This window comes from Netta rufina, assembly GCF_964035555.1.
Source record: "Netta rufina genome assembly, chromosome: Z".
Classification (NCBI taxonomy): domain Eukaryota; kingdom Metazoa; phylum Chordata; class Aves; order Anseriformes; family Anatidae; genus Netta; species Netta rufina.
Window position 1 is genome coordinate 43,659,884 of NC_140126.1, and position 27,606 is coordinate 43,687,489.

Below are 27,606 nucleotides of genomic sequence, written 5' to 3' on the forward strand. Positions count from 1 at the left end.
CTGTGAGGGGACAGGACATGGGGGAGGAAGAAAGAAGGGAGGCACGGGCGTTAACGGGCGTTAACGGCCGTTAGCAACGGGCGTTAGCAACGGGCGTTAGTAACCGTCGTTAGCAACCGTCGTTAACGGGCGCTAAGGGGTGCCGGACGCTACAGCAGCTATTGGAACCGCCCGCCGGCCGCCGGCCAATCACCGCGCCGCTCCGGCTCATGCGGTCAGCCCAAGCCCCTCCCTGCCACGCCCCTTCCAGCCCCGCCCCTCCCCGTTACGCAACCTGCAGCTCCCCAGGATTGGCTGGCGGGGCGGCGCGGCTGTCGTCCCATTGGCCGAGCCGGCGGGCCAATCGGCAGCCGCGGTGTAGGATTCAAACGGAGTGGGCGCGGCCGCGGCGCTCAGTCGCCGGGGAGCTCTGCCCACGGAACGAGGCCGCCGCACACCGCCTGCACCCAGCGAGCCGCGCAGCACCGAGCGACAGAATGACGGACGGAGTGACGGACGGAGTGACGGGCGGAGTGACGGGCGGAGTGACGGGCGGAGTGACGGGCGGAGTGACGGGCGGAGTGACGGACGGAGTGACGGACGGAGTGACGGACGGAGTGACGGACGGGCCTGCGACCACCACCGCTGTCACCCCGGCCAACAAGCAGATCTACTACTCCGACAAGTACTTTGACGAGCAGTACGAGTACCGGTACGGCACCGCGAGGCGGGGGGAGGCTGCAGAGCCGGGGGGGAGCCTGCGGCTCCATGGGGTCGGGGGGCAGCGCCTCGCCTCCAAGCCGGGGGTAGCAGCGGGGTGGGGGGGCCTGCCGGTGCCTCGCTCGCCGGCGTGCCCGGAGGGTGGAGCTGGGCGCTGCGGGCCGAGCTGTCGGGGGGCTCGGCGCAGCTGGGAGCTGTGCGCGGTGCCGGTTGTGGCTCCGAGCGCGTTGCCGTTAGATCGCCGGTATGCGAAGCGAGTCATAACTCCGCGTCGAAGCGTAGCGCTAACAAACAAACGTACAGATAAACTAAAACGAGACCGGCGGGACTCTGCCTCCAGGCTTTCAGCCGTGTGTCACTGCGCTCGTCAGTCGCAGCTTGAAATTGATACGGTTACAAAGTCCGGTCTCCCAAGCTTAGCTGAAAGCACTAGTAGGGACTGTTTTTTTCTCCATGGAGAGGTCGAGGACCTGCTAGCAGCTGACTCTGAAAGTTACTCGACCTCAAAAGCAAGACTTCAATACTTTGCTTGTACACTAGAGGAACCTGCAAATGTGAAAAACAGGTCTTGTGTTTCTCGTCTGACAGAAACACTTGTGCTAGTGTTCTGGCCCCACAAACCAGCGGTATAGCTGCTGTAGAAAGTGTCATGTCTACAAAATGCAAAGAAGAGTGACTTGATTGTTGTAAAAGTGCAGAGTCATATTTTTCAAATCCCTGATATGTCAGCCAATTGATAGCAATGTGTACTTCTGTACAAGTAACATGATTAGAACATGCAGGGGAATTAATATTTTCTAGACTGACTGTCTTAGAGTACAGTTGCATTAAAGATGTAACTTTACACACTAAACAAAGTAAATATAAAAGTGGATATTAGAATTGATGTTTCACAATTGGTATGCTAGGATTCTCCTTCGGGAAGGGCTGGTATTTGTAAGTGAGCCCGCAAGCCACCTTTCAACAGAGATGTGCAAGGTTTGTAGGGATTAGCATGTGTAACATGTTAATTGCTAAATGTCTACAGGCATGTGATGCTGCCAAGAGAACTCTTAAAACGAGTGCCAAAAACTCATCTAATGTCTGAAGAGGAGTGGAGAAGTCTTGGTGTTCAGCAGAGTCTCGGATGGGTTCATTATATGATCCACGAGCCTGGTAAGTACAGCTGAATAGGACTAGATGAACAAAAGTCAAAAATATCAACTGCCTGGTGCTTCAACTGAACTATGAAGTGCATAGTTGATTCTGCAGTTGAACCTAAGTGGAATTCACTACTCAATGGTTAGTCAGTTTCTTGCTATTTCAGTATGGTAGCAAAATAACACAGCAGCTTGGTTTTTTTTTTTTTGAACTTCACCTCTCATTCTCAGAACTAGTCATAGAAAATGCTATCTTTCTTCCAAGTAGATCAGTCTACTGGTAGATAAAGCATGCTAAATTTGAAACAGTTTCTACAGAATTATTTTTTGTGAGCTCTTCAATGATGTTAGTATATCAGGATATTTTTATATTATGAAGCTGGCACACCTTCTTACTACAAAAACCTAGCAGATGCTCATGTATACAAACTCCTGCATAAATGCTTTGAAAATTTACAGTTTGAGCTCTAGTTATGCTATCTACAAAATGAAAAACTAAAGCCAGTCTTTCCATTTAAAGGGCACAAAGCCCTAACACCTCTCCAACAAGAGTCTACTGAACATGGCCATTCCTGATGCATGGTAATCAAGCTTGCAAATGGTGATAGCTAAATTGCAGCTAGTCCTATAAACTTCCAGGTTTCCAAAAATGCAGATTCTAAAGACATGAGAAGGCTAATTTCTTGGAAAAAAATCTGCAGGCTGTATCAGCTTAAGGGACTTGATGCTTGGCAGTGTGTACCTAACAAGGACAGTACCAGCAGTTTTTTTATACTGTTACATTAGCAGAGCTCGAAAAGTACCTAATGTAGAGCAACAAGTCTGGTACCAACCCTGTATCTTCAGTACTTCCTTCCTGTACACATTCACGATACTGACAGCCTTTGCTATAAATTTTTTTACATCAGCTGCTTGATTCAGAAAACATTACTGCAAAATTGTAGATGCTACATGTGGACACCTTTGTGGACCTGATTTATGTTTCTTATTTCATACATTTAACAACATTTGGACAATATTTAGGCCTTACTAATTAAGTATCTGTAACCAAGACATAGGGGTCAGACTGACACTTTGTTCAATTTTATTTCTGCAGAGCCGCACATTCTTCTCTTTAGAAGACCTCTTCCAAAGGATGAGCAGAAGTGAACCACTGTCTACAACTTGTCTCCTAAATCTTCTGGAAGTCTATGTATATGAGTGTATACATGCTGGTAGTATTCAGTGAATACTTTAAGATGTACAAACATATATCCGTACCTGTGCATGAGCTGTATTATTCACAGCAACAAAGCTCAGTCAAATGCAATTCCAAGTAGGCTGCTATCTGTTCAAAGAATAATGAAACTATCCGTCTTCTTTACTGTTACTGTGTCTGTCTAACTTTGCACTGAATTTCTTATTAAAGTTCACCTACTTTAAAAACCTCATGTTCTGACTAGATGATCACTTGTCACCTGTGTTCTGTAACTTTTGCACTCTGCTTTGCTGCTGCATTGCATGCTCAAATCCAGTGGTGCAACTGTTCAGTTTCAGACAAAAAAATAAAACTATTCTTACATGATCTATGAAACCTAGATGTCTGGGGTTCTAACTCACCAGGCAACTAACATGATGAGGCTATATTGTTTCTCGGCAAGAATTATCTCACGCTAGAGGCCAAGACGACGTGGTATAAACTCGTCCTAAGGTGTCAAACAACAGTTAAAACATTCCATAAAACTTCTTACACATTGATAACTTCTGTAGTACCCTCGGTGACGATGCCCGGCGGTCCAGCTGAGCGCCCTGCCGGGGGCAGCAGCCCCAACCCCCGCCACAGCCCGGCCCCGGCCGCGGCCTCCGTGCGCCCGCCCCGCCGGGCGGTCCCGCGTCGGGGCCGCCCGCGGCTGCGGACGTCATCGCCCCGCGCCGCCGCGCGCTTTGCAGGCGGCGGAGGGGGAGCGGCGCGAGGCTGAGGCGAAGCTGCGGGGCCCGGCCCGGCCCGGCCCGGCGCTGCCGTTGCCATGTGTGCCGACAGGTGGACGGCGCCGCTGCGGGGCGCCGAGGTGAGGCCGGGCGCGGCCCCAGGGCGCCGGCGGGGCCGGCAGGGGCCGGGGGGGGGCGGCGGGGCCGGGCCGGGGGATTGCGGCTCGGGGGTGGGTCAGGGCGAGAGGGGAATGCACCCGAATTCCGATGGGTGTCGGGCCAGGAGCGGGACGGCTGCGTCACTAAGCGTTCCTCTCACACAGACTGCCTTAAAATGCGGGTGCGAGCAGAGGAAGCCCTTATTGTGACACGCGTGCAGCCTCGGACCGCGCAGCAGTGCCAGTCGGGAGCTGCAGCTTACGCTCTTCGTCTGCTGAGCTACCCCCTGTGCTTTCTGAAGCGGGCCCGTGTGATATTTAACGATAACCTTGGGATTAAAGGAAATAACTTTCCAGAGCAGTCGCGTTTCTCCTAGGGCTCCTTGATTTTTCTTCTCCGTCTTCCCTCTGTTTCTTTTTGGTGCACTTTGTTGTTTTGCATGCTTTGTCAAGAGCACAGAGAGCAAACTAATGCTCTTCTGTGATAGTTATGCTCACAGGAGTGAATGTTTTTCGCTTATAATGTTAATCTCAAAACGCATGTAGCCTAAAAACGTTTTGTTTCTTAGGGCGTCCAGTTATCAGCAGAGGTCAAGCCGTTTATCCCAAAACATGCGGCAGTAACCATGGCATGGACAGAATCCTCAGTAGCATGCGTGTCTCCTACATACTTTACTCCGTGCTACCCATTCTTTCAAAACCCATCTCTGGATAAGTACGTACATTTTCTGAATATTATTTCTTGGAGGGTTTTAGCTTTCCAGTTTCGGACATTGAGTGCTCTGGGAAAGTCAAAGCTCTAATACACTGATATTCTGCTTCTAGAAATGCTCCACCTGTTGTTTTCCAGGTTTAGATTTGTGCATATCTGTATTTGTGTATTGTGTATTTGGGCTTATGTCTGATACCTCATCTCCTGTTCCCAAGGCCCTGTTTTTGTAAGGACTTTTCACAGGGAGAACGTTGATCTGTGATGACAGGCCTGGCTGTTGTCATTGCAGGTGTTATTTTGACTACAGTTTATCAGAATTCCAACAAGCATCTTGTTCTGATGGGAGCGTTTTTGTGTTTTTCATCTCCCCACGGATGAACAGCTTCATGCTGAACAGCTTTAAAAATGAGACAGAACTGTGTTTTTCCCTCCCTTTTCTTTCTTATTAAACTGTCTTCATCTCGACACAACAGCTGAGAAATGTCCCTCCTCCCTCCTTAATCAAGTTTGGACCTCAGCATGCAATTTCTGTAGAAATTATAAAATGAAATTGGAAGGGAACTTTGAGTACACCTTTGAAGGAAAAAGGCACGAATTAGACATTTTGCTTTGTATTTCATACATGCCTTCTACCCCATAAGATGCTATATTCATACTTTGTTATTATGCCATTTTGGGATAGATTTCACTGTTTAGTGCTTGTATTTTTGTAGTCAAGTGTCTAATGCATGTTGTGTAGTTATACTGTGCATTTCATTTGTTTCACAAGAAAAAGCTGACCAAAAATAAGAACAAAGAAAGCTAGTTACCTTAAACAGAAATGAGGGCTGTAAATATAAAACATACTACATTTGCAACTTGGAAACAGATAACACCTGTATTTTTAAATATTTCCTAAACTGCATGTTTTATCCAAAACAAAATATGTATTTTTTAAACAGCCTATAGCAGTGAGCAAATACTTCATTGCAATAACATGCAATACTTTTCTTTTGAAATATAGCTTTCCTGTTAAACAAATCATTCAGACCATGAATATTATGTTTATCTAGGCACCCAGTATATCCTGAAGATTTACCCCAGGACGACTTCTCATCTCTTTCTCAACGTCCCTCACATAGGGTTATGGGAGCTCCTGCATTCTGTGAATACTCCAGCAGCTCTTACTCACCTGATGTTGTTTCAAATATGTATCCAATAGCTGGCTCATACCATCCTGGTAACAACTCAGCACCCTGTAATGATTCTGGCCTAGTTAGTCAATCTGCCCAGCAAAAGTATCCAATCAGACAAGAAAGTAAGAATCTTTCAAAGGTGAGCACTGTTTTTAAAGTTATGATATTGTTTTAAATCAGTCTAAATGTTTTCTTCCTTTTCAAAATTAATAATATGTAGTTTAGTCAAAAGCTTGGAATGCTTTTAGGATTTTATTCCTTTTCTAGAAGAAACTCAGTCTTAGAAAGTAAGACTGGACAATTTAAGACAAAATGATTTTAAGCTTTTGACAATGCTGTGATTGATTTTAATGAGATCTTAAAACATAGTTGCATAGAAGCATGGAATAATCCCTTTTCCATGGGCTACAAGTAGCACAGTTAAAAAGTAACAAAGTAGATAAAATTCAGTAACAAATCACTTAATGGCCGTTCCTGGTTTTGTTGGTTATTTGTGGTTATGGTGTAGTGTTTATGATGTATTTCCTTCATTTTAAAGCTTCAGGTGCACAGTTAACTTAGTTTTACTAAGTTCTAGAATCAACTAAACATGTCACAAATACTTTGCAGCAGAGGAGATCAAAAGAGGATGAGAAAAAATCAGACAAGAAAGAGCATGATAGAGAGCAGTCTTCTGTCAAAATTGTGAACAGGACTTCATCCCAGTCCACTGCATGGAGCAGAGATTCCATGAAGCCAGGTATAAATGTTTGGTTTGAAACATGTAGGATAGATGTAAAATATTTGACTGTGTTATAACTTCTAGTTTGTGATCATTTTTCTATATCTAGAGTGGTTAAGGAACAGGATTTTTATTTTTTTTTTACTCTGTGACTTTTGGACAACAGATGGTAATGTCTTCTTGCTGATTGCACAAGCTCATGTAAATTGATATAAAAATTTCCTAAGCAAGCGTCAGAATTAACAGTTGCTTGTCAATTTGTTGTTGTTTATACAAGTTGGTTATAAACACTAGGGTTTGGTTTGTTTGTTTGTTTTACTATGAGATGTGTATATAGCAATGGTTCTTGTAACAGTTACAGTAGCTATGTCAACTGGTGTGCTATAGGACATACAGAGACAATCACAAGCAAGTTTCATTTTTTTGACTTTACATGCTTTATTCAGACAGCTACAATAAAACTACAAGCAAGAAGTCAACTCAAACTCCAAAAATAGAGTCTCTTCCTTTACCTGCCTTTGAAACTACTCTTTTGGATTTCCACAAGTCACAGAGTTTTGAAACCAGTGAGACATGGAATGTACATCATCGAAGTGGACCAGTATGTTCAGCAGAAAGTAACTTTACGTGCCTTAGTCAACCAGAAATGTCTCCTTGGTTGAACGGAAAGGTTAGCTAATGTTAGCTTCATGTTGCAGAACTCATAAAAATACTTTTTTCCTAAATTCAAGAAACTATTTTTGCATTATGTTAATACCTGTTTAAGTAGCTTGCAAGTGGGATGTTTCATAGCTTAACACTTCTTTTCTCTTTTACTCTTTCTTTCTATTCCTTCGTTATCTGGTGCTGTGTGCAGATACAGGAAAGCCATGTACTGTGACAGTTTAGATTGGTAATGCTGACATGTTCAGCAGTATGCCAAGCATGTTGAATCAGAGTTTTCAACAGTGGCTATAGATGAATCCTTTTGAAAAAATCCAAATAGCATGAGACTTACAGTACCCTTTAGGGGAAAACTGCTTGTGATGGACAGAATACCTTTTTGCTGTTCCTTTTTTTTCATTGCTAGTTTGAGTTTGGTGATGGACTTTGTTTTCAGTGTTCTTGAGAGATTAAGAATGAACAATAAAATGTTTTAGAATCATTGTTTGGGTAACTTTGTAAAATGGAAGTAGCCATCTTACTTGTAAAACACAGGAAAAGCATCAGCTTATATTTTATAATGCAGTGGGGTCCAAATGATGATTCCACTAAGAACAGCAACAACAACAAAAAAGTGGGCTGCAAAATTCCCTACACCTTTGTTTGCAAGGGTTGAGGATTTTTTTTATTCTGTTTTTAAGTTTTAGCTCTGTTTAGGTAAGTGGTGTTATTCATATTTGTATGACATATGACCCTCTATTTTACAGGAAGATGTTTCTGCAGAAAACAAAGCCCCATCAAAAACTTTAAATGAAGCAGTAGCCAGCTTAATTCCCTCTTCATTTGATGGTAGAGGTATGTGCTGCAGGTGTAAATTCTTTCCACATATTTGAACTGCTTGCATTTATCAGTTTGCAAATGTTGCTGTGAGTTCCTATCCCCCTGAATAAAATTGATGTTTGAAATAAATGTTAAGGTTAACCTTGGGTGCCCACCAAGCTGCACTCCCCCTCCTCAACCTGCCAGAGGGAGAAAATAAGATGGAAAAGCTTGTGGATCAAGATAAAGACAGGAAGATTGCTTACCAGTTACCATCAGAGGCAAAAGAGACTCAACTTGGAGTAGCTAAATTTAATTCATTGCCAACTACAAATAGAGTAGATGGTGAGAAACAAGGACAACCCTAAAATGACCTTCCCTGTACCCCCAACCTTCTTCCCAGGCTCAACCTCACTCCTCTCCCGAGTCTTATACCTTCTCCCCCTGAGCAGCGCAGGGGAACAGGGAATCAGGACTGCGGTCAGTCCCTGAGGTTTCATCTCTGCCACTCCCTCACGGTCCCTCTCTGCCCCTGCTCCCCGTGGGGTCTCTCCCATGGATGCCGTCCTTCCCTAGCTGAGCCTGCGGGGGCTGCCCACAGGCAGCAGCTCTTCAAGCACTGCTCCCACACGGCTCTGTCCCACAGGGTAGAGTCCTTCAGAAAGAGACTGATGTGGCCTTTGTCCCCCACTGGGAAGGAGGCTGCCTGCCCCTATTGCCAGCAGCCTGTTCCAATGTGGCCTCCCCACAAGCTGTAGCTTCCTTCAGGGCATGTCCACCTGCTGCACTGTGGGGTCCCCCATGGCCTACAAAGTGACAGCCTGTTTTGTTTACCCTGGTCTTCTACATGGGCTGCAGGGGAACTTCTGCTCTGGTATCTGGAGCACCTCCTCCCCTCGTTCCTCAGTGACCTTGGTGTCTGCAGAGTTTTCTCACATTTTTGTCACCCTATCTTTCACAGCTGCTGTGCAACATTTTTACCCTTCCTTTAATGTGTTAAAACAGTGGTGCTGTCTGTATCACTGATGGGCTCAGGTTTGGCCAGTGGTGGATCCTTTTTGTTGTCACTGGAACCAGCTGTGTACAACCTGAGGGCAGCCCCTGGTCTTTTCTCACAGAGGCCATCCCTCCCGTCCCCTCACTACCAAAACCTTGCCACATAAACTCAGTAAACTGTTGTATTTAATCACTCAATTATTTTTATTTATTTATTTTATTTTACTTTTGATGTGCTTTGCTGTGTTTTAGGAATATTTACAAAATGTGTGAGTTCTTTTCTCCCAAAACACCAATACCACTAAATGGTAGTGGGTGAAACTCCTGTATGCTGAGGCATGTAAGGAAACCTTTTAGCTTGTGTTTATATATCTGCAAAACTGGAAACTTTTCAGAAAGTAGAAAGGACTGATGTGGCCTTGTATGTAAATCTGTGTGGTTCACAGCTGAAGGAATTTTATGTAGAGGAATTTTATATAGAATTAAAGGAATTTTATATAGAAATATTCTAGGAGTTCATAGTTTAAAAAATATATGTTAGAAAATGAGCATGGATTTATGTAGTTTGTATGACAGTATAATTTCCTGTCATAATTTAATTGGACTAAATGTATGCATATAGGGCCTGACAATATGTGGAGTAATTGTAACTCTGGAAGCTTTCCTGAAGGAGCAAAATGTATAAGACAACATCTTATTTCACTCCTTCCTCAGAGAGAATATAGCTCTACGCTGTATTTGCTAGTCCTTGATTAAATCACTATTGACGCTGTGTCTTCTGAATATTTGAGAAATATTTTGTGATGTCTTTGAATATCACTTTTTTTTTTCCTCAGCGGCATTTCCTAAAGCACCTACAGATGATTCTGCTCAGCGAGGTCTGACTTGGGCTATGGTACTTTCACAACCCCCAAAGAAAACTCCGTTGTCACCAGCATCTGAAGGTCTTCCCAAAGACAAAGAAAAGCAGGATAGTCCAGTAAAGGTACTTGAGAATTACCTGCTTTAAACTAATTTTTCTTACTGTGTGTCTCTTGATGTGAAACACTACCTTTTTTTCTTAGATACTGTATCTAGTGTAACCTTTAAGAAGTAACATAAAGTTCCATTGTCCTTATTAGATTTTTTTTTCTCCACTTGCGGTCAAAAAAAGAATAACAAGGTATCAGAAAAACAATGCAAATCCAGCAACACAGAATTCCAAAATAACTGATTTGAATATGCCACTTTTAGGCCGGACTTTACTGAAATTCCCACATTCTGAAACAGGAATGTAACATGGAAATCTTGTCCTACTTGGGTGGAAATTTCATATTGGAATCTCAGTAGTTCAGATATGTTCTGATAATTATTTAAAGTGCTTCAAATGAAGAGTTCTTGCAGTACTTCTGAGTTACTAAGAGATCTTGAATTTTCTAGCTTAATCTGACTAAGATGCATATTATTTGTGTAAGTGTGGTCACTCTTGTATTTATTTTCATAGGTGATAATTAAATAAATCAATTTCTAATAGTCATACCTCATGATTTTTGTTAACAGGAAGAAATAAACACTGTTGATAATGAAACTGAGAATAAAGAAGTGTCAGAAAAGAAGAAGAAAAAGAAGAAGAAGAAAAAGAAAAACAAGTCACCCACTGATGTAGAAGAAACTCAGAACAAATCTACTGCAACACAGGAACCACCAAGGATTGAGGTACAGTGAGGAGGTTTTTGTTGTAATATTTTTGTTTTTTTAGTGTTATGAGTGTGTATTGGAAGACCAGACATTAGTCAGCTTTCCACACATTTAAGTTCAAATGCCATTAGTAGAGGAAATTGGGTCATATCCATGTCAGTTACGATTTTTGTTAGAAGTTACAGGTGGGGAGCGGTTGTGCCTTTTGACTTACCAGGGATTGAACTAGCATAGTTGTGCAGGAAAGACTGGAGAATCTGGATGTTAACAGGCTCCAAAAAAAAACAGATTTCCTAAATGAAAAATATTGTGCAGTAACTGTTTCAGAAAGCAAAGTGTGCAATGGATGGGGAGTATACTTGATACTGTAGTGTGCCACAGTATTAAAGAATGCAATATTGGTAATGTGCTTCAGCCCATCTCAAATCTGGAAGCAATTCTTATGGAACATAGTTGTCACTATTCATTTACGTTCCTGATTGCTAATTATTTTTTTCAGTAATATTTTAATTTTTTTAACTGTAATATGCATATTAGTGTATTGATACTGTTGTGTATCAGTATCATGAAGGCCTTAGACTCTCCCACCTTAAAGAACTGTTGTATGATCTGTGGTTTAACAACCCTTCATTGAAAGTCCAGTAATGTACAACAGTAACCACCTGTGTTGATTTATATATTTGATGTATTGTATGTAATATTCAGTCTGTGAAACGACCTCCTGTGACCTCCTGGCTGGCCTCTGTTCTGTACGTTTTAACATGGACCATATGTCAGAACTGTCATTGCATGCATGGTTCATTGCCCTGGTAGGTCAAAAGAAACGACTTTATTAACAGACCTTTTCATTATTTCTCTGTGGATAGAATCAAAGATCTGCATGATCTTTCCTGCATTACAATATCCTTTTTTTTTTTTTTTTTTTTTTTTACTACATGCCAAAATAGAATATCTGATCTGTGAATGACTTATCTAAACAGAAAGAATGGCAGGAATTGTGGAAAATAGTAGGAAGGTAATGGTACTTACTGTGGTAATGGTACAAAAAGAGGGGAAAAAAATCACATAGGACCATAGAACAGAATGTACATATCGCACTGAAATCCATGATGTGGATGCAGCATCTGGGGTGGTAGTTGGGAACAGCTTTCAGAGCCTCCTGGTTTGATAGAAAAGCTTGAGTGTGAAAAATGCATGAGATGCTTGTATGATATTCTTGAAATAGAAGAGCATAAAATGATCGTGCATGTGGAACTTCTGGGGACCTCGAGAACTTAAGAAGATTCTGCATTTGCAGCTGCTCACTGGAGGAATGTATTGGAATGCTTACTAGATTTCATAAAAGTCACTAATTAATAGAAACTCCTAATGTGTGTAAATTAGTGCATGTGGGGAAAAGTAATCCTGTTTTTATGTCCACAATGAATGTCTCTGAACCAGGTATTTTCCCTGAGGGAAGAAATTATTAGTAACAGCATCAAATCAGGCCAGTGCTAGTAGTACTGGTCAAACATGCAAGCAGTGTTATGAATTATTCACAGAAAAATAGGAAAGAAAATGGAAAACATTGTGACATTATAAATCCTGGACAGATCTGATCTAAATAGAATGTGGATACTGGTTTGCATGCCCTACTCCTTAAAAAAAAATACACATACCTGAACTAAAAGAAGATGGAGGGCTCTGACAACGATCAAAGGTATCAAAACTGTTCTTGTGGGAGGCAAGAATGAATAATATTTCTTGGTCTATAAAATAGATGTCTTAGAAGGAATCAAAAGAGACAAGAGAATAAAAAGGCAATTATTTGCTTGATTTCATTAATTTGTTTTATGTCCTCCGTTTTTTCTGCATAATGAGTTAAGAACAAATATAAGGAGGTATTATGCCACTCTGAGTGCTAGATTTTAACTATTCCCTTTACTACAGGGTGTTGCAAATGCCAGAAGTTTATGTAATTTCAGTAAATGATTGGACAAACTGAAATAAGTATTCGTTCTACCGAGGGCTATTTAAATCCAAAGGTACTAACTCTGGTTAAAGAAATCCTTAAGATGAAAGAGTGCATTCAGAAAACATTTTCCCTTTCTTCCAGTCTTCTTTTGACCTTCTTCTAAAATAATTTATTGAGTTAGGTGTGTCTGTACAGACTGAGCTTGCCTGTTCTTAAACATGCTAACTCGGGCTGTTTATAAGAAGTCTTCCAGGCTCTAGAAGAAGTGTTGGTATGTTCAGCAGTATCGTCACAGCTGAAAAGGCCTCTCAGAGAGTGGGAGGAGAAGCAATTGAATTAAAACCAGGCTGGTGGTTTCGGGTCATTCTGATTGAAGCTCTCCTGGGTATAAAGTGGCCAGTGTAGAGCAAACTCCACCCTGTCTGTACCAGTGACTTAATTAATCCAAAATCTGGATCCTTTGCTATTAAAATTTGCTAAGTGTCTAAGGCTACACAATCTCTTGACTGATTTATCTGTTTACTTCTGTACTGTAGTCAAGAGTTATTACCCCTTTGCCTGCCCTTTTGTTCTTCACCACTAACATGTTTAAGGCAGAATTGCACAGCTGGAGACTGTACTGGAAGAAGAGGGTAGTTGCTTGCAAGGCTGTTAAATGATCTGAAAAACACTCCTTTAGGAGCCATTTATGTCTAATTATTTGTATCAGCTGACAGCAATAACAAGCTGCTGTTGGAAGCATTTCTTTCCTAAGCTCTTTCAGCCCTGAATTAACTACTACTGCCTAGTTGATTTAACCATTGTAGTGCTGATTATAGTTGGTGGCACTACACTCAGCTTCTGAATTTTTGTACAGTGAAATAAATCATGGTAAGTGAGTGATAAGCAGGGAGAAAAACATTTGAGCACAGGAAAACTCAGTTTTGAGAATATGGACTTGATGGTTCATACAAAAGCAACATTTTCTGTTTAATTTATTTAGGATGCTGAGGAGTTTCCTGATCTGGTAACTGCTTTTGCTAGGAGAACCAAATTAGGATCTCAGAAATCACCATTTACTCCTGCTGTCAAAAAGCAAGTTGAAGTAAGTAATCTTACAACTTTACCTGAATTTTAAGAAAATAAGCATGAAAAGACTGCAGGTTTTAGTTGAGTGAAGGTGGAGTTCTCTTGACTAAATGTGAATGCTTATGATGTAGCCCTCTACCCATGGCTTTCCCCATAGGTTCTCTGTAAAGTCAATGTATTCAGTAGATTGAGGATTTTCATACATATAATGTTAATGTTTAGTTTTGCATTTCATAAAAGGACAAAATAGGAAGACTCATTTTCTGGCCTTGCTGTTCGTGCATACAAACAAATTTCACTGGCATTTGAATTGTGTAACACTGTTGTCAAACTGTGTAAAGGTAAGAACTTCAGTCTGACATTGGTCATAAATCCAAGCTACTTAATTATAAATCAAAGCTACTTAATTTTCCATAAGTAAAATGAATTAAGGATTCATTTGAAAATTTATTAAGGATTAATACGGAAATGTATTCAGTATTGGTATGAATCCCAAACATAAATCACAAGGATTGGAAATGTGATTGCTCTTGCAGAGCAAATAAATAATAAAGGTGAAAAGCTGCTTCTTTTTCTTTGAAGCCAGTTTTGTTGGTAGAATTTTTTGTCCTTGGTTTTGTTTTACCGTGAATACTAGTGGCATTAACAAAACACATTTTTTTTCTTTTTACTGCTTAAGGCAGTAGAAGTCATGGTGATTGCTCAAGCCAGGTTTGCTATAAAGAAGGCAGTTTGCAGACCTGCAGTGAAAACGAGAGAAAAGCCTTTGACTTTTGTAAGCTTAAGTGGAATATCACCTCTGAAAACATGCATAGGTTGTAGAGGCATTATCATAAAGTAGCTTATATTCCTTCATAACAAGTATTTGATGAGGAAGCTGCTTTGCTGTTTTTAATTACAAACATGAAAAAAGTAAGGAAATATGAGCCTGATGTAACAGGGCAGCAAATAGGTGATTTCACTGTTAAAGAATTTCATTGCTGCTTAAGATGTAGATCATAGTTTTAAACCCCATTTACTGTAGATAGGATGACTAGCATATACCAAATGAATTTAATACCATTTTCACTTTACCTTTTTTGTGTCTTTTAATACTTTCTCTCCCTTGTTACCTTTTGTTTCTAAATAAAGATCCATTACGCCAAAGCATCTTGGGATAGTTCCTCTCCCACACAGGATAGGACTCCTAAAGTAGATGGATTGTCATGGAAGCAGGCTCCTTCTTTACCATTAGAAAGGAAGAAAATGCAGGTAAATTAATTTATATTTGAAAATTCAAAATTACAAAGGAAACTAACATATTTAAATATAAGACTAAGTCCAAGCCCTTCCATGATTGTATTCATAGTTCCTCATTCATACTTTGAGGTAAGTGACAAGGTCCTCTTGACTCAAAACACTCAGTGGTAGTAATTGCTACCCCCCTGGTTTGTATTACAATTTTTAGGGGAAAATACTAGCTTTTTAATGCATGCAAGTTTCAGGTATTGCAATACTTTTTTTCTCCTCTCTTACTTGATCATTACATAAATCCAGCCCTCACTGATTGTCTTAAGAAATTGAGAACCTCTTGAAAATGGTTTGGCCAGATTAAGACATGGAGATCCACTTAGCCTGGGTCAAGGAAGAGAAAAACACCACAACAGTGAGGTCAATAAGTAGTTCCATGTTGGCTTGTAGGTTCTGGCATAGCTCTGTTGAAAGGTATGATCTTGCACTCAGCAAGAGGAGATCATTTTCCTTAACTGTGTTAAAACAGGAGATAATAGAACTGATCTTCCAGAGTAAGTAAAAATCTGTGAGTTATTTTCTTGTCATGTTCTGCAGTCACGGTTTGCGCTTTCTTAGTCTTTACTAGTCTATTCGTTTGTAATCTTTTTATATTCTGAATCATTACATGCGGTGGCAAATATGGGACACCACTTTCAACTTCTCTTCAAAGCAGACAAAGATTAGTGCTTATAAGGCAATGCTGCTTAAAGGAAGAGCTGGTGACCTCTTTTTTAAAAAAGCATTGAAGATAGTGATGTATGTGTATTGCAATCACATGCCCTAGAAATTTCACTGTACTTTTAACAAGACTTTCAATTCTGGTAAGCCTTTTTTCTATGTCAAAAATAGGTGGCAGTTTAACCAAAGTGTGATCCTGACATGAAACACCTGCTTTATTAAAGACTTTATTATTCTATGCTTTATTTCACTATTAAAAAGTAACAACACAGTATTTGAACTGTTTTTGACTTTTTGTGTCTCACATTAAAGTTCATATGAGTTTAAAGAGCATAATAGTTTGATTAAATCAAGTTGAAAATTAAAAGTGTACTGACTGTGAATAAAGTTTGTAAGAATATATTATTCAACAGTCTCTGCATTCAGAAATGGAAAACAGTTCTAATCTATACCTCATTTGCTTAGGAAACATCCAAAAGCAATAGTAAGAAGAGTCAAACTCCTGTGCAACTGGATTTAGGTGGCATGCTGGCAGTCTTGGAGCAGAAACAGCAGACAGAGAAGTCAAAACAGTCTTCTAAACCTGTGGTGTTTTCAGGTACTGGTTATGATTAAATTTACTTTCTTTCAACTTGATTTGTGTTTAAGTATTCAAAGTTTAAATGCAGCCTGATTCTGATATATAATCATCTGTGAATATTCAGGCAGGAGCATTGTTCACAAGATGCAAGAGAAAATCATCTTATGTTTTGTATGTATTTGTTGTTGTTTTTTAATTCAGTTGTGTTTTTTTTGTTGTTTTTTTTTGTTTTAAGAAAAAAAAGACATGAAAGTCTAAATTTTTTAGAGGAAGACTTGGGGCAAGAAAAGATCTTCAAGACACTGAATTGTAAAATAAATAAATAAATAAAAATAAAACATATAACTAGTTTTGAGGAAAATATTAATGTTTTGGAGAGATTTTGCTTTGTCATAAATAAGTGTGTTACTGTTGTGCTTTTAGCTTGCAGGAAGGGGTTACACAATAACAAAGGCCATCTTAAACTCTTCTGATGCTAAAAACCCTAGAGCTATGAACTTATGCAAAAAAAACTGCTTTGTAAACACAGGGGTTACATGAGAATCACTCAGCGCAATCCAAAGGATGAATTCTGCTGTTCCTGAAAATTGTGCAGCAGTGGCTTTTAACAAAATGGTAGATTTTTGGTGATAGAATCCTTCAAACCTTGTTGATGCATACCAAGGAAACAAATAGATCAGTGCCTTTTCTGTTGTAGGTCAAAATTTAGTCTTAACTATGTTAGCGAGGTACGTTTTGCAAAAAGAAACATGGTGTTTGCTGAAATTTAAGGATGACAAATGTTCTCTCATGATTTTAGTACTGTGGAAATAGCTAACTGAAGGAGCATTCATCTCACAAAGTTTAATGTGATATCAGGATAAGCTTTTCTAAAAAGCTCAAATTACTCGTCTTCAATCAGGCTTTGTTGAGAGACCCTGTATGATTTCTATTTTTTTTTTAATTCTGCAGTTGACTTTTATTTTCCCCCCATTTGAGTCAGTCAGTGCTGTGGAGGTGCTAACAACCAGTTTTGGTTATATATTATTATATAATGCATGGATTGAAAAGTAGGTGGTGGGGCACAGATTTATGGGTCACAGAACTTCCTTTCTAATAGTAGATTGCCTGCACAAGACAAACTTTTGTATGGTGTTGATATCCTCGAAGTGTAAGGCAGATGTTACCTCACTTTCCTGTTTTTATTTTAGTGTTATTCAGTGCAATTAAATCAGTGCATATCAAAATGCAACATCAGTTTGTAAAGCAGCATTGTGCTGACCCCTGTAGCTGGAAAAGAAGCGCAGTGAGCAAGAAAGGCAAGGAATGCAACTGCAGCTGAAATTATTTCATTCCACTTACTACTTCATTTGGTGAATAATCTTTAGCTGGAAAAGCATAGTAAAGCAGTAGCAATTAGAATTTAAATTCAATTCTGGAAATGCATCAGTCATTCAAAATGACAAACTGTTGAAGTCGTCAGTTTCAGCAACATAAGTGCTCTGAGGTGCCTGCAGGACGTATGTATTGCTTCAAATCCAGTTCTAATATCATACTGCAACGCGTTCTTGGCAGTGTTCTTAGTTTGCCTTTGTTGCACAGTGCCTGAAGAGAAAAGTAGTGGTGTAAGAGATTTGTGAAGTAAGCGGCTTATGCTAATTGTGCTGTATGTGATATTGGAGGATCAGCACATAAAGACTTTGGAAGCAGTAAATGAAGATGGCTTAAGACAAATTGCCAGAAGCTTTGTGTAATTTTCAGTGGGAAGAGGTTGCCTTGGGTACAGAGGTTTGTCAAGCTTATTCCACTGTTACTTACGTCATGCTCATTTACTTGGTAATGTAGCCTGGTTTATATTGCAGGTAATGGAAGTTACAGGATACAGTAATTCTTAGTGACCCTGAGCTGAGTGTGGTAGGGTATGGTGTGGTGGTTCCAATTTCTGTCACTCGGCCAGTCATTTAAAGCCTCTGTGCCCTAAACCCTCTGAAAAGTGCAGGTAAAGTGGACGTCTTCAGAGAGATGTTTTGATTGAATAAAAGAGACTTAGCGGTAGTTTTACAGTGAAACACGGAGATTTCTGAAGGTTTACTAAGCTGAGGTGGCTTGGTGTTAAAGGCAGCATGGAGTGCAGTGATCTGCCAAATTCTACTTCTGAGACAGAGTTTGTGATTCTGGTAGTATGATAATAGTAGAGGAAATGTCATTAACTTGGGAGGGGTCTAAGAATACCTTTATTAAAGAGTATCATTTAATGACACAGAATTGCCTATAAACATTCTTAAAAGCAACACAACACAAATTTACTGTGTGCATACTAGTCCTATTCCAGTCATTAATCTTGCATTGGATTCTGCTTTAGGTACTTTGTGCTAGTTGTCTGATACAGACTTCTTTTTTATCTCAGTTGGTGGTGCCATACCATTGCTTTCTAAAGAACCTGCTACAGCTACAAAAAGTCGCCGGTTAAATCAAGGAAAGATGCCTCATAACCCTTTGGACTCCAGCGCTCCTTTGGTAAAGAAAGGGAAGCAGAGAGAAGTCCCTAAAGCAAAGAGACCAACACCTCTTAAAAAGGTGCTGCTATTTTTAACATTTATAGAATCATAGTACATTATAGGCTAATGCAATTTTAGTATTATTCTGAGTCTGTTAAAATTCCTGTTACAGGGATAGGCATCTCAGCTTCTGCTTGCCAAAATTCAGTTTTGGTTTTTCTTGGTTTAAGAAGAAAAGGGGAGGAAGAAAAGTCTTAACAAACAGCATATACCATTTCCCCCCAGAATTCATTTCCTTGCTTACATGACTTTATAGCTGAAGATAGCCATCACTACAAAAGTGTGTGCATATGACTGGAACAGGGGGACACCCAAAGAATCCTTGTTTGGTTTGGACAAGATACGGTTATTTTCAGGAGTGGGGATAATGAACATGCAAAGTTAGTGTTTAATTTATCTGGGTTCTTCCAAGCCAGAATTTCTGCTGACTCTCCAGCAACTGGTGTTAGATCAGCCTGGGGGCTTCAGTTCTCTTCCTTCTTTCCCCATTCATGTTGTTTCTTGTCATGCCTCCTATGCAGAGTATTTTGTAGTACCACTGGTTTCATTTATGGCACTGTCCCCGGATGTAATACTCCATCACTGGGTTACATCTTGGTCTAGAAAAGTTCTTATGGAGCTAGTGAAGGTAGTTTGCTAGTTGCTCTGTGCTGACTGTTTGAATTTGAGAACCGTATACTATAAAACCATAACAAGCTCCTGGGGAGGGAGGGGAGGGATAGTAATCACTGTTGAGTCTTTTGGCTGTTCTCTTTTCTCAGGCCCAAAGTGGGTCTGAGAAAGACAAAGATCTGCTTTTTCTGCATAATATCTTGTGTTCTGAGTGTGGTAGGGATTATCTTTGTTCTTTCTTTTTTGACAAACACAAATGGAGAAATTTACTTTGGCATTTAGGTTCCATGGTGTAGTTTGGCAGATTATCTGAGCTAGGCAGCCTTGTGTACAATAACCACTTCTAGCCAGCTACAAAGGCAGAGAAGGAAGATGGGTTTCAAGAACCTGATTAGTGCTTTCAGCTATAGCAGCAAGTTTGGATTGAACATGTCTTTCTTCCCTTCCTTCTTCAGTATACCATACAGATAGTGATCTGTAGTTTGTGTTTTTCTTTTTTTTTCTCTAACCTGCAAGTTCAGAAACAGCAATGCAATAGAGATTGACTTGGGATTTTTAACAGGGGAGCAAATGCAGAAGGTAGACTGGTGGATTCTTGGTTAAGCAAATTGCAATGTGCAGGATGTTGGGTGGGTGGGTGGGAAAGAGAGAGAATTTGAGTGCTTAGCTGAAGTGCTACAAATCTTTAGTTTGAAGAAGAAAGGTAAAGAGGGAGACATTTTTCATTTGCCAGCAAGGCAGATCACTAGAAATGATTTTCTCCACCCACATGCTGGTAGTCTAGGAAAAAAAGGTGTTTTTTAATGTAGATTTAAGGAATTATCTTTCCTTCCCTATAATGTTATTCTGAAGAACTGCAGAATTTATATGTAAAATTAAAAATACATGTAAACCTCGAATTATAGCACCAGAGTTCTCTGATTGATCTGTATGTAAACACTTGGTAAGAGAAACTGCTTTTTTGTCTGTGATTCTGATTTTTTTTTATTTCTATGTTTTAGATTATTCTGAAAGAAAGAGAGCAGCGAAAACAGCAACACCTGCTAGAACAAACGGCAACACTAAAAGATGGAGATACTTGTCTCCCTGCAGAAAATACTACTGAAGGTGAACCACTTCCACAGGCTAGTCAAGCAGGTATCTTTCAAGCTATAACATAGTATGTACGTTGAGATTTGAGAATGAGCACACTTGGCACTTGCAACAATTGTACCAAATACTGCTAAATGAAAATGTAACTTCAAAATTTTCAAAGATTCAACACTGGCTTATCTAGAGTTTAAAGTATGCCAAAGTTGATGCTCACTGTAGCTGAGTAATTGGGATTCTGATTACTATTTCACATGTTTATGCCTGTTGGATTTATTATACGTCATAATGAGACTCCCTGCATCTCTATGGCAGTATGTTTTAAAAAGAAGAACAATAATTAACAGTGACAGGGGAAGGTTCAGGTTGGAAAACTGGAGAAGGTTCTTCACTGAGAGGGTGTGTGGGCACTTGGAATAGGGAAGTGGTCATGGCACTAAGCCTGCTGGAGTCAAGCATTTGGACCATGCTCTCAGGATATACAGTCTGGATTTTGCATTGTCCTTTGTGGAGCCAGGAGCTGGACTTCATTATCCTTGTGGGACCCTTCCAACTCTAAGATTCTATGAATTCAAAAAAAAAAAAAAAAAAAAAAAAAAAAAAAAAAGTCGTTCACATACTATAGTTATAATACTGAAATAACTCTTCAAGAGATAGGTACTTCACATTAGTCTCTTCCCAGTAGCTTTGTCGCCTGTCTTTTAATTGAAACATCTTTATTTATGTGATAGCTGTTCCTGTAATGCAAGTTGCTGAAGGGTTTCTGGAGAGTACAGGAACCCAGGAGTCTACCAAGGAGTCTACAGAAAGCTCTATGGCTTCAAAGCAGCTAAATTGCTGTCTTCCGAAAATCCATAGTAGGAGATTTAGAGAGTAAGTACCGATTGTACTGATACCTGTTTTCCAACAGTACCACCAATGTGGCAACTTCCTAAGAAGATACTTAACTGCATTCTGTGCAACACGAATTAGTGTTTAGTTTAAGATTCTAAATTTCTTTTTCTATAAGCTGGTGCGTAAGTGAAAAAGTGAAATCCAGAGACATAGTTTTTACATTATTGTAGTTGTCACTTCAGAATAAATTATCCTTGCAGGAAAAAAAAAAAGGTGAAAAAATCATGAGACTAAGGAAGGAAAAGTAGCTGAGTATAAGTACCTTGCATTAAATAGAGTGCCAGCTTAATACTCAACAATACCTTACTTATTTTTAGTATGGAGTTTGGTTTTCTTCTGACGTGAAAAATGGCAAGTATGTAAAAAATATTTACTTAAGATTTTTTTCAGTGGCTAAGAACTTGATAGGACAGCTAGATACCACAGATAACAAACCAAAATAAAACATATATATATATATAAACTTATACCATAAACCTATATATATTTATACCAATAAATAAGTCTTTATGTATTTTTTCTAATAAAGCATTTTTCTGAGGATCTTTATTTTGACCTATCTAAATCAAAGTTCAACAATGAAAGTATATAATTCTAATTTATTTCTTTAAATACATGGCTACTTATAATAAAGATAGAAATCTGAATCAAATTCCTCCTCCACAGAACATTGAGAATATGTTCTTTTTGTCTTTTGTCCTATTTCACTTAACTTCAGTATCAGACCACAGCCTTGTGGTAAAAATGGAGGTACTTCATCTTTCTAGTATTTCCTGGGAAAAGATAAGGGTTCTGAATTATTTTTTTTCCCATCTTTTACACAAGTAGCCCTTCAGTAAGGAAGGATCTCAAGGAAAAAAACTAAGGATGTCAACAGAAAGATGGCAAGTGGCAAATTCACATACCATTATAGGAAGAGAGTCCAAGCTAAATCCTGGCTCTTGAATAGTTACAATTATCTTAAGTAAATATTTGTTTTCTTGTATGTCATAAGTGTGTCTGGAGTGGGAATAGAAAATGGACAAAGGCACATTTGTAATTTTAGAGTTGTTAACATTCAATTTATTATTTCTTCCAGTTATTGCAGCCAGGTACTTAGCAAAGAAGTTGACAGTTGTGTGACAGATCTCTTAAAAGAACTGGTTCGTTTCCAAGATCGTATGTATCAAAAAGACCCAGTAAAGGCTAAAATAAGGCGCAGGCTTGTTATGGGGCTTCGAGAAGTTTTGAAACATCTGAGGCTGAACAGACTGAAGTGTGTCATCATATCTCCTAACTGTGAAAAGATTCAGTCAAAGGGTAAATAAGTTAAAAATAAAAAATTTTAAAAAGTTTGTTTAATAAAAGAAATGTAAAAAAGTGGACTTTGTATACTTATGATGACAATTATTATTATAATTGGCAGAACCTATCCGAGTAGCCTTTGAAATCCAATCATATAGAGAGGCCTTCCTTTTTCAGATTGTTTACTGTAGTGCATCTGAAGTGTGAACTAAGTCAAGAATACCTGGGGTGGGGGAAGTTACTTGAAACTGACAACTGTTTACTTACTGATATGCATTGCAGTTGCACAAAAGATTGCACTGGCACAGCTAAGAAGAGAAAAAGATTACTGATGTCAGTTGTGTCAGCACAAGAAACCCTCCTGTTATCAGTATTTTTAGACTGCAGATTGACAATAAGTTGTCAGTGATTCTTTGTTTAAAAATTGCTTTACTAATTATTGTCATTAATTTCTACTAACTTTTAAATATTTTTGTATCAGTCAGATCTTTTTATGGTTGATTTGTTTCTGTAGTAAATCCTATTGTTTTTACATACAAAACCAAAAAGAATAGTAGCAGACTAAGGATACTGCTAGTTAACAAAAGAAGTATGAAGTTCTCCTTTAAAATGGAGATCTAACACTGTTATTGAGATCCATGTATTTGTTCTTGTAAACTATTGTCATTTCTAAATGTACCCATAATCATGTAATTTTCATCATCCTTTAACACTGTCTTCTAGCTTGAGTAGTGTTGTTCATTGTTAACACTTTTATCTGCTACAGGTGGGTTGGATGAGACGCTACATAACATTATCGACTGTGCCTGTGAGCAGAACATCCCATTTGTTTTTGCCCTTAATCGCAGGGCCCTAGGCCGTTGTGTGAACAAATCAGTGCCTGTGAGTGTGGTGGGAATTTTTAGCTACGATGGGGCTCAGGTGAGTTGGGAGATCAAGTTTTATGCTTTTGTTGAGCTTTACTTTTTACCTGTAGGGTGGAAAAAAAAGTTCCTTCTTTAAAGTTTTGTTTGATTTGCTTTCGCATACCTGTATCCGTTATTCTAGGTAAGTGGCTTATATGAAAAATTAATTATAAATGTAGAGCCACTCAGCAGTGTTCAAAAAAGTGATTTCACAATCTTCCTGACATTGTCTCCACCTAGATGTCTTTCCGACTTATTTGTTTCAAGAGAGTTAGGTTTCTGTAAAAGCTTGATTTGTTTTTCTGGTTTTAGAAACACTTAGGTGGAGGAGTTGCATCGTTTACAATATGCCCCATTCCTGGAAGTGCTGAAGGCCAGGCTGGATGGGGCTTTGAGCAACCTGGTTTAGTGAGAGCTGTCCCTGCCCATGGCAGGAGGGTTGGAACTGGGTGATCTTTAAGGTCCCTTCCAACCCAAACAGACAATGGATGCTTATAAAAATATTCTTAAAGATAGGGAAAAGCCAAGGCCAAAGGTGGAAGGTATTAAAGATCACCACCGTCTGGTTAGCTGAACAGACGTTTGAATGAATCTGCACGATAACAATCTTGCTGTGAAAATGGATGTAACGTGTAGAAGACTGTTTTAAACTTTGCAGTGGTTACGTGTGGACAAACCTACATTAGTTGGTTTTGAAAATTTTTTCATTCATGATTTTTCAGCAAAATATTCCTATGCACATTTTAGATTTAGTTCTTACTGACTAACGACACACATTGGGTTTCAACTTTATATATAAGTATGCATACATTCCAAATAACAGATATTCATTCCGATTTTCATAGAGATGTTAAAACATACTGTCTCATGTAAGTAATACTAGTATTTTGTATTTAAATAGGACCATTTTCATAGAATGGTACAGCTGACAGAAGAGGCCAGGAAGGCCTACAGAGATATGATAGCGGCTTTTGAGAAAGAAGCTGAAGGAAGACTAAGAGAAACTGAACTTAACATTGTAACCACTGAACATGAAAAAAGTTTCTTATCAGACACTGATAAAACAGCTTCCGGGGAACTTGAGGATGTACCAAATTATAGTGAGTATTTACGGACTTAATTTGATTTAGTTTTTTCATCATTCCACTTCACCATTTTCACTGGAAAGATGAAACCTGTCATGTTAGTGGTTAGTAAGGGCGGAGTTGTGCTTTTCTGTGATTTTTGTTTTCCTGATTCTGTGAAACTGAGGTCAGCTCTGTCTGAGAAACTCGTAGACAAAATCCCTCTCTGAAATCCTCTGGCAGGTGAAACATGTTGCTTTATCCAAGGAGGTTTTAATTGAGTTGCTGTTTCCATTTGTTAGAAAATCCTACAAATGTGTTTTACCACCAACACCTTCCCCCCCCAGCTGCATATACTCTGTACTTAGGGTGGACTTAAGTTCTGTATTGAAGCTTGTTTGAGATACATCTTCCTGTCCAAAATGTTTTGTTAAAGCCTTGTACTTCTAGAAACACATTCTTCCAGCTCTGTTAATGCATTCAGCAGCCAACAGTAGTTATTATAGGTACTAGGCAACTTTAAAACTTCTTCAGAAGTTTTGAAAACTTAGGAGTTTTTGTTGATACAAAAGTTGGATACACCTTCAGAGCTGAGCCTTGCTTGAGTGTGAGGTTGGGTCAAGGACCTCAGCACATTCCTGCATATTTAAAATGTTTCATTGGTCATCTGATGTTTCATGACACATGTGCCAACTTACCTCAGCATTTACTTTGAGGAGGAGGAGCTTGAAAATCAACAACTTTTCATTTTAGGTTTTGCCTCAAGTGTTATAAAGTAACTTAGGGGATTTGGGTTTTATTTTTTCTTTGTGTGTTTGTTTTATTCTAATATTCTCTAGTTAAAATCTGGAAGAGAAAGCTTGAAGAAGAGTATAACCCCTATGCGCTGGAACTGGCAAAGAGTGCAACTGCGAATTCAGAAGAGCATCACTTAATGTAGATCCGATTCTGTTAGGTGTCTTAAGGTTTTTAATTTTTCTATAGATCTATAAATACTTTATCTAAAATCAAATATCCATCTATGAAAATGGCATAGCAAGATAAAACAATTAAAAAAAATTGTTATCTGAAGTCAGCTAAGTAAACTGTTTCGAATCCCCTTAAGCAAAATGCACACTGGAGTACATGAGGCACTGCCTAATTCTTCTAAAGTTCTGTGTACTTGGCTGATAACTATAGCAGATGATAATAGCAAACAAATTGTCTTAACCCAGAACAACTTGAACTGGCTTTGCATACTAGTAATGGTTTTATGGACTTTTGATTTGTAAACAGTGCAATATACCAAAAGAACTTGTGAGCAAGATGTCTTGCTTTGGGGATAGATTCCACATGATGGATGTTTGGAGCTTAGGGGATTTTGATTTATGTTGTTGTTGTCCTTGTTATGCCTTCTGTTTTCTTTATAATAAACCTACTCAGGTGGGCAGGCTGGCATAATTGTCACTCTCTACCAGTCAGCAAGAAGTGAATTCTGGGCTGGCACAGCTAGTTAAAACCTAATTAAGGAAGGCCGTAATGATGAAGGTTCCCAGTTCTTCCTGTGATAATGTATTGTTCTGGGATCATACTGCAGGTGTAAAGAAGAAAATATGGAGTATAAAGGACATTCATGAAGTGAAAAGGGAACGTTCTAAAGTCGGTATAGGGAACAGTGATGATGTTTCTGTTCTCTGATGTTACCAACATCAGTTCACTACAGGTCCTGCTTTGAAGTTAAAGGATACCAGAGGACATACAATGGGCCAGCCTGCTGTCCTATCTGTACCTTTTCCATGCCGGCAGACTCCTCATTCCTTCATTTCAGGGTTGTGTCGGTGTATATATGCAAGAGTTTTTTAATCAGTCTCTGTTTGTATCTAAGGTAGGGAAAAATTTTCCTATATTTTAAATAAATTTAAAAAAACTAAATGTGCTTATAACAGTGTGGTGGAGCACCTTAGTAGGAATGTCCTTTATAAACACCTCTGTAGCTTACAGATGTAAGAGGACAAGCCTGAAAGAAGTCATCAGAGGATGCGGATGTAACTGGTCAGCTTTTCTGAAAAAAAAAATAAAAAAAAAAAAATAGATGCCATGTGCTACAGGTAGCATCTCTGAAGTGCATTAATAAATACTTCACCACATTTAACTGTTGTAGTGCAGTACTTTAAAAAGTAGCTGCCTCTTTAAGTTAGATGTGACGCAAAAATCTTTCTTTAAATGAACACTTTTGTAGAATGTAAGATGTATAAAATCTATAACAATATATTGTTTCGATAAACTATGGTGGAAGTGTTCTTTATGATTTAAATAAACTCTTCTGATGGGTATTTAATGGATACCTGAGTTGTTACTTTTGAAGAAAAACATTGGTAAAAGAAGTAAACCAGCCTTAGGCTGAAATGCACAGTTGGTTACTGGCTATGGTGATCATCTCCTAATTTATTCTAATCTTAAACGGAATTTGATCCCAGTGATGAAAGATGGTTTTGCCCACAGCTATTCTTGACCCGGAGGTAGGTTGTGATTTGTTAGCATTCATGCCACTTTGATACACATCTAAAACTGCTGAACTGTTTTTTCTAGTCTCTCTGTGGTAGTGTGGAATGGGGACCACTTGCTGAAGATCACAGCAAAAGCTTCATTTTTTTTTTTTGCCATATATTCTATTTTGTCTTATTGTAGAAGAACATGAAAAATGACTTTGGAAACATTATGGGTTGTTCAAAATCTTATGGAATTATTTTCTGCTCTTTGAATGTATCTAAAAATTTTACTATAAGGTGTCACAGCTGTGTTCACTAATTGTTAGACATGTTTTTTTCTTTACAAAGTAGAGCTGAACAAAATCCGACAATCAGTTTTTAACTAGTTGGAGTACTTCTTTGCACTCAAGGCAAAATTCAGTTACACTTTTCTAAGGTCTTACCTTATCATTCAGCAACACAGAACTAACCTGAAGTCTGCTCCAAAGCTGTTGAACAAACAGAGGAGGGGCAATTCAAGAGAAGTCTTTTTTTGATTGTCCCTTAGCAATGAAA

General features: G+C 39.1%; 2 protein-coding genes across 6 annotated transcripts in view; both read left to right on the forward strand.

Moving 5' to 3' along the window:
• Positions 1-209: 209 nt before the first annotated feature.
• CKS2 (CDC28 protein kinase regulatory subunit 2) lies at positions 210-3,202 on the forward strand (the record flags this gene model as incomplete). Its single annotated transcript, XM_084305573.1, has 3 exons — positions 210-691; positions 1,727-1,854; positions 2,935-3,202. 3 exons carry the CDS (start codon positions 210-212, stop codon positions 2,985-2,987), a joined length of 663 nt encoding a protein of 220 aa, XP_084161699.1. The 3' UTR covers positions 2,988-3,202.
• Positions 3,203-3,769: 567 nt separating this feature from the next.
• Positions 3,770-27,606, forward strand: part of SECISBP2 (SECIS binding protein 2) — a 36,822-nt gene continuing 12,985 nt past the window's right edge. For 2 of the 5 annotated variants that reach the window (XM_084305277.1, XM_084305278.1), the window contains exons 1-17: positions 3,770-3,886; positions 4,474-4,619; positions 5,669-5,930; positions 6,401-6,530; positions 6,959-7,182; positions 7,922-8,009; positions 9,806-9,954; positions 10,509-10,664; positions 13,583-13,684; positions 14,800-14,919; positions 16,084-16,216; positions 18,585-18,754; positions 20,349-20,484; positions 21,168-21,309; positions 22,409-22,629; positions 23,381-23,535; positions 24,421-24,619. In XM_084305277.1, the coding sequence (XP_084161403.1) occupies positions 3,845-3,886; positions 4,474-4,619; positions 5,669-5,930; positions 6,401-6,530; positions 6,959-7,182; positions 7,922-8,009; positions 9,806-9,954; positions 10,509-10,664; positions 13,583-13,684; positions 14,800-14,919; positions 16,084-16,216; positions 18,585-18,754; positions 20,349-20,484; positions 21,168-21,309; positions 22,409-22,629; positions 23,381-23,535; positions 24,421-24,619 (2,575 nt within the window). In that variant the 5' untranslated portion in view covers positions 3,770-3,844. Of the gene's footprint in view, positions 3,887-4,473; positions 4,620-5,668; positions 5,931-6,400; positions 6,531-6,958; positions 7,183-7,921; positions 8,010-9,805; positions 9,955-10,508; positions 10,665-13,582; positions 13,685-14,799; positions 14,920-16,083; positions 16,217-18,584; positions 18,755-20,348; positions 20,485-21,167; positions 21,310-22,408; positions 22,630-23,380; positions 23,536-24,420; positions 24,620-25,422; positions 27,273-27,606 lie in introns of those variants that run through there. The other 3 variants (XM_084305274.1, XM_084305275.1, XM_084305276.1) reach the window with 3 other exon arrangements.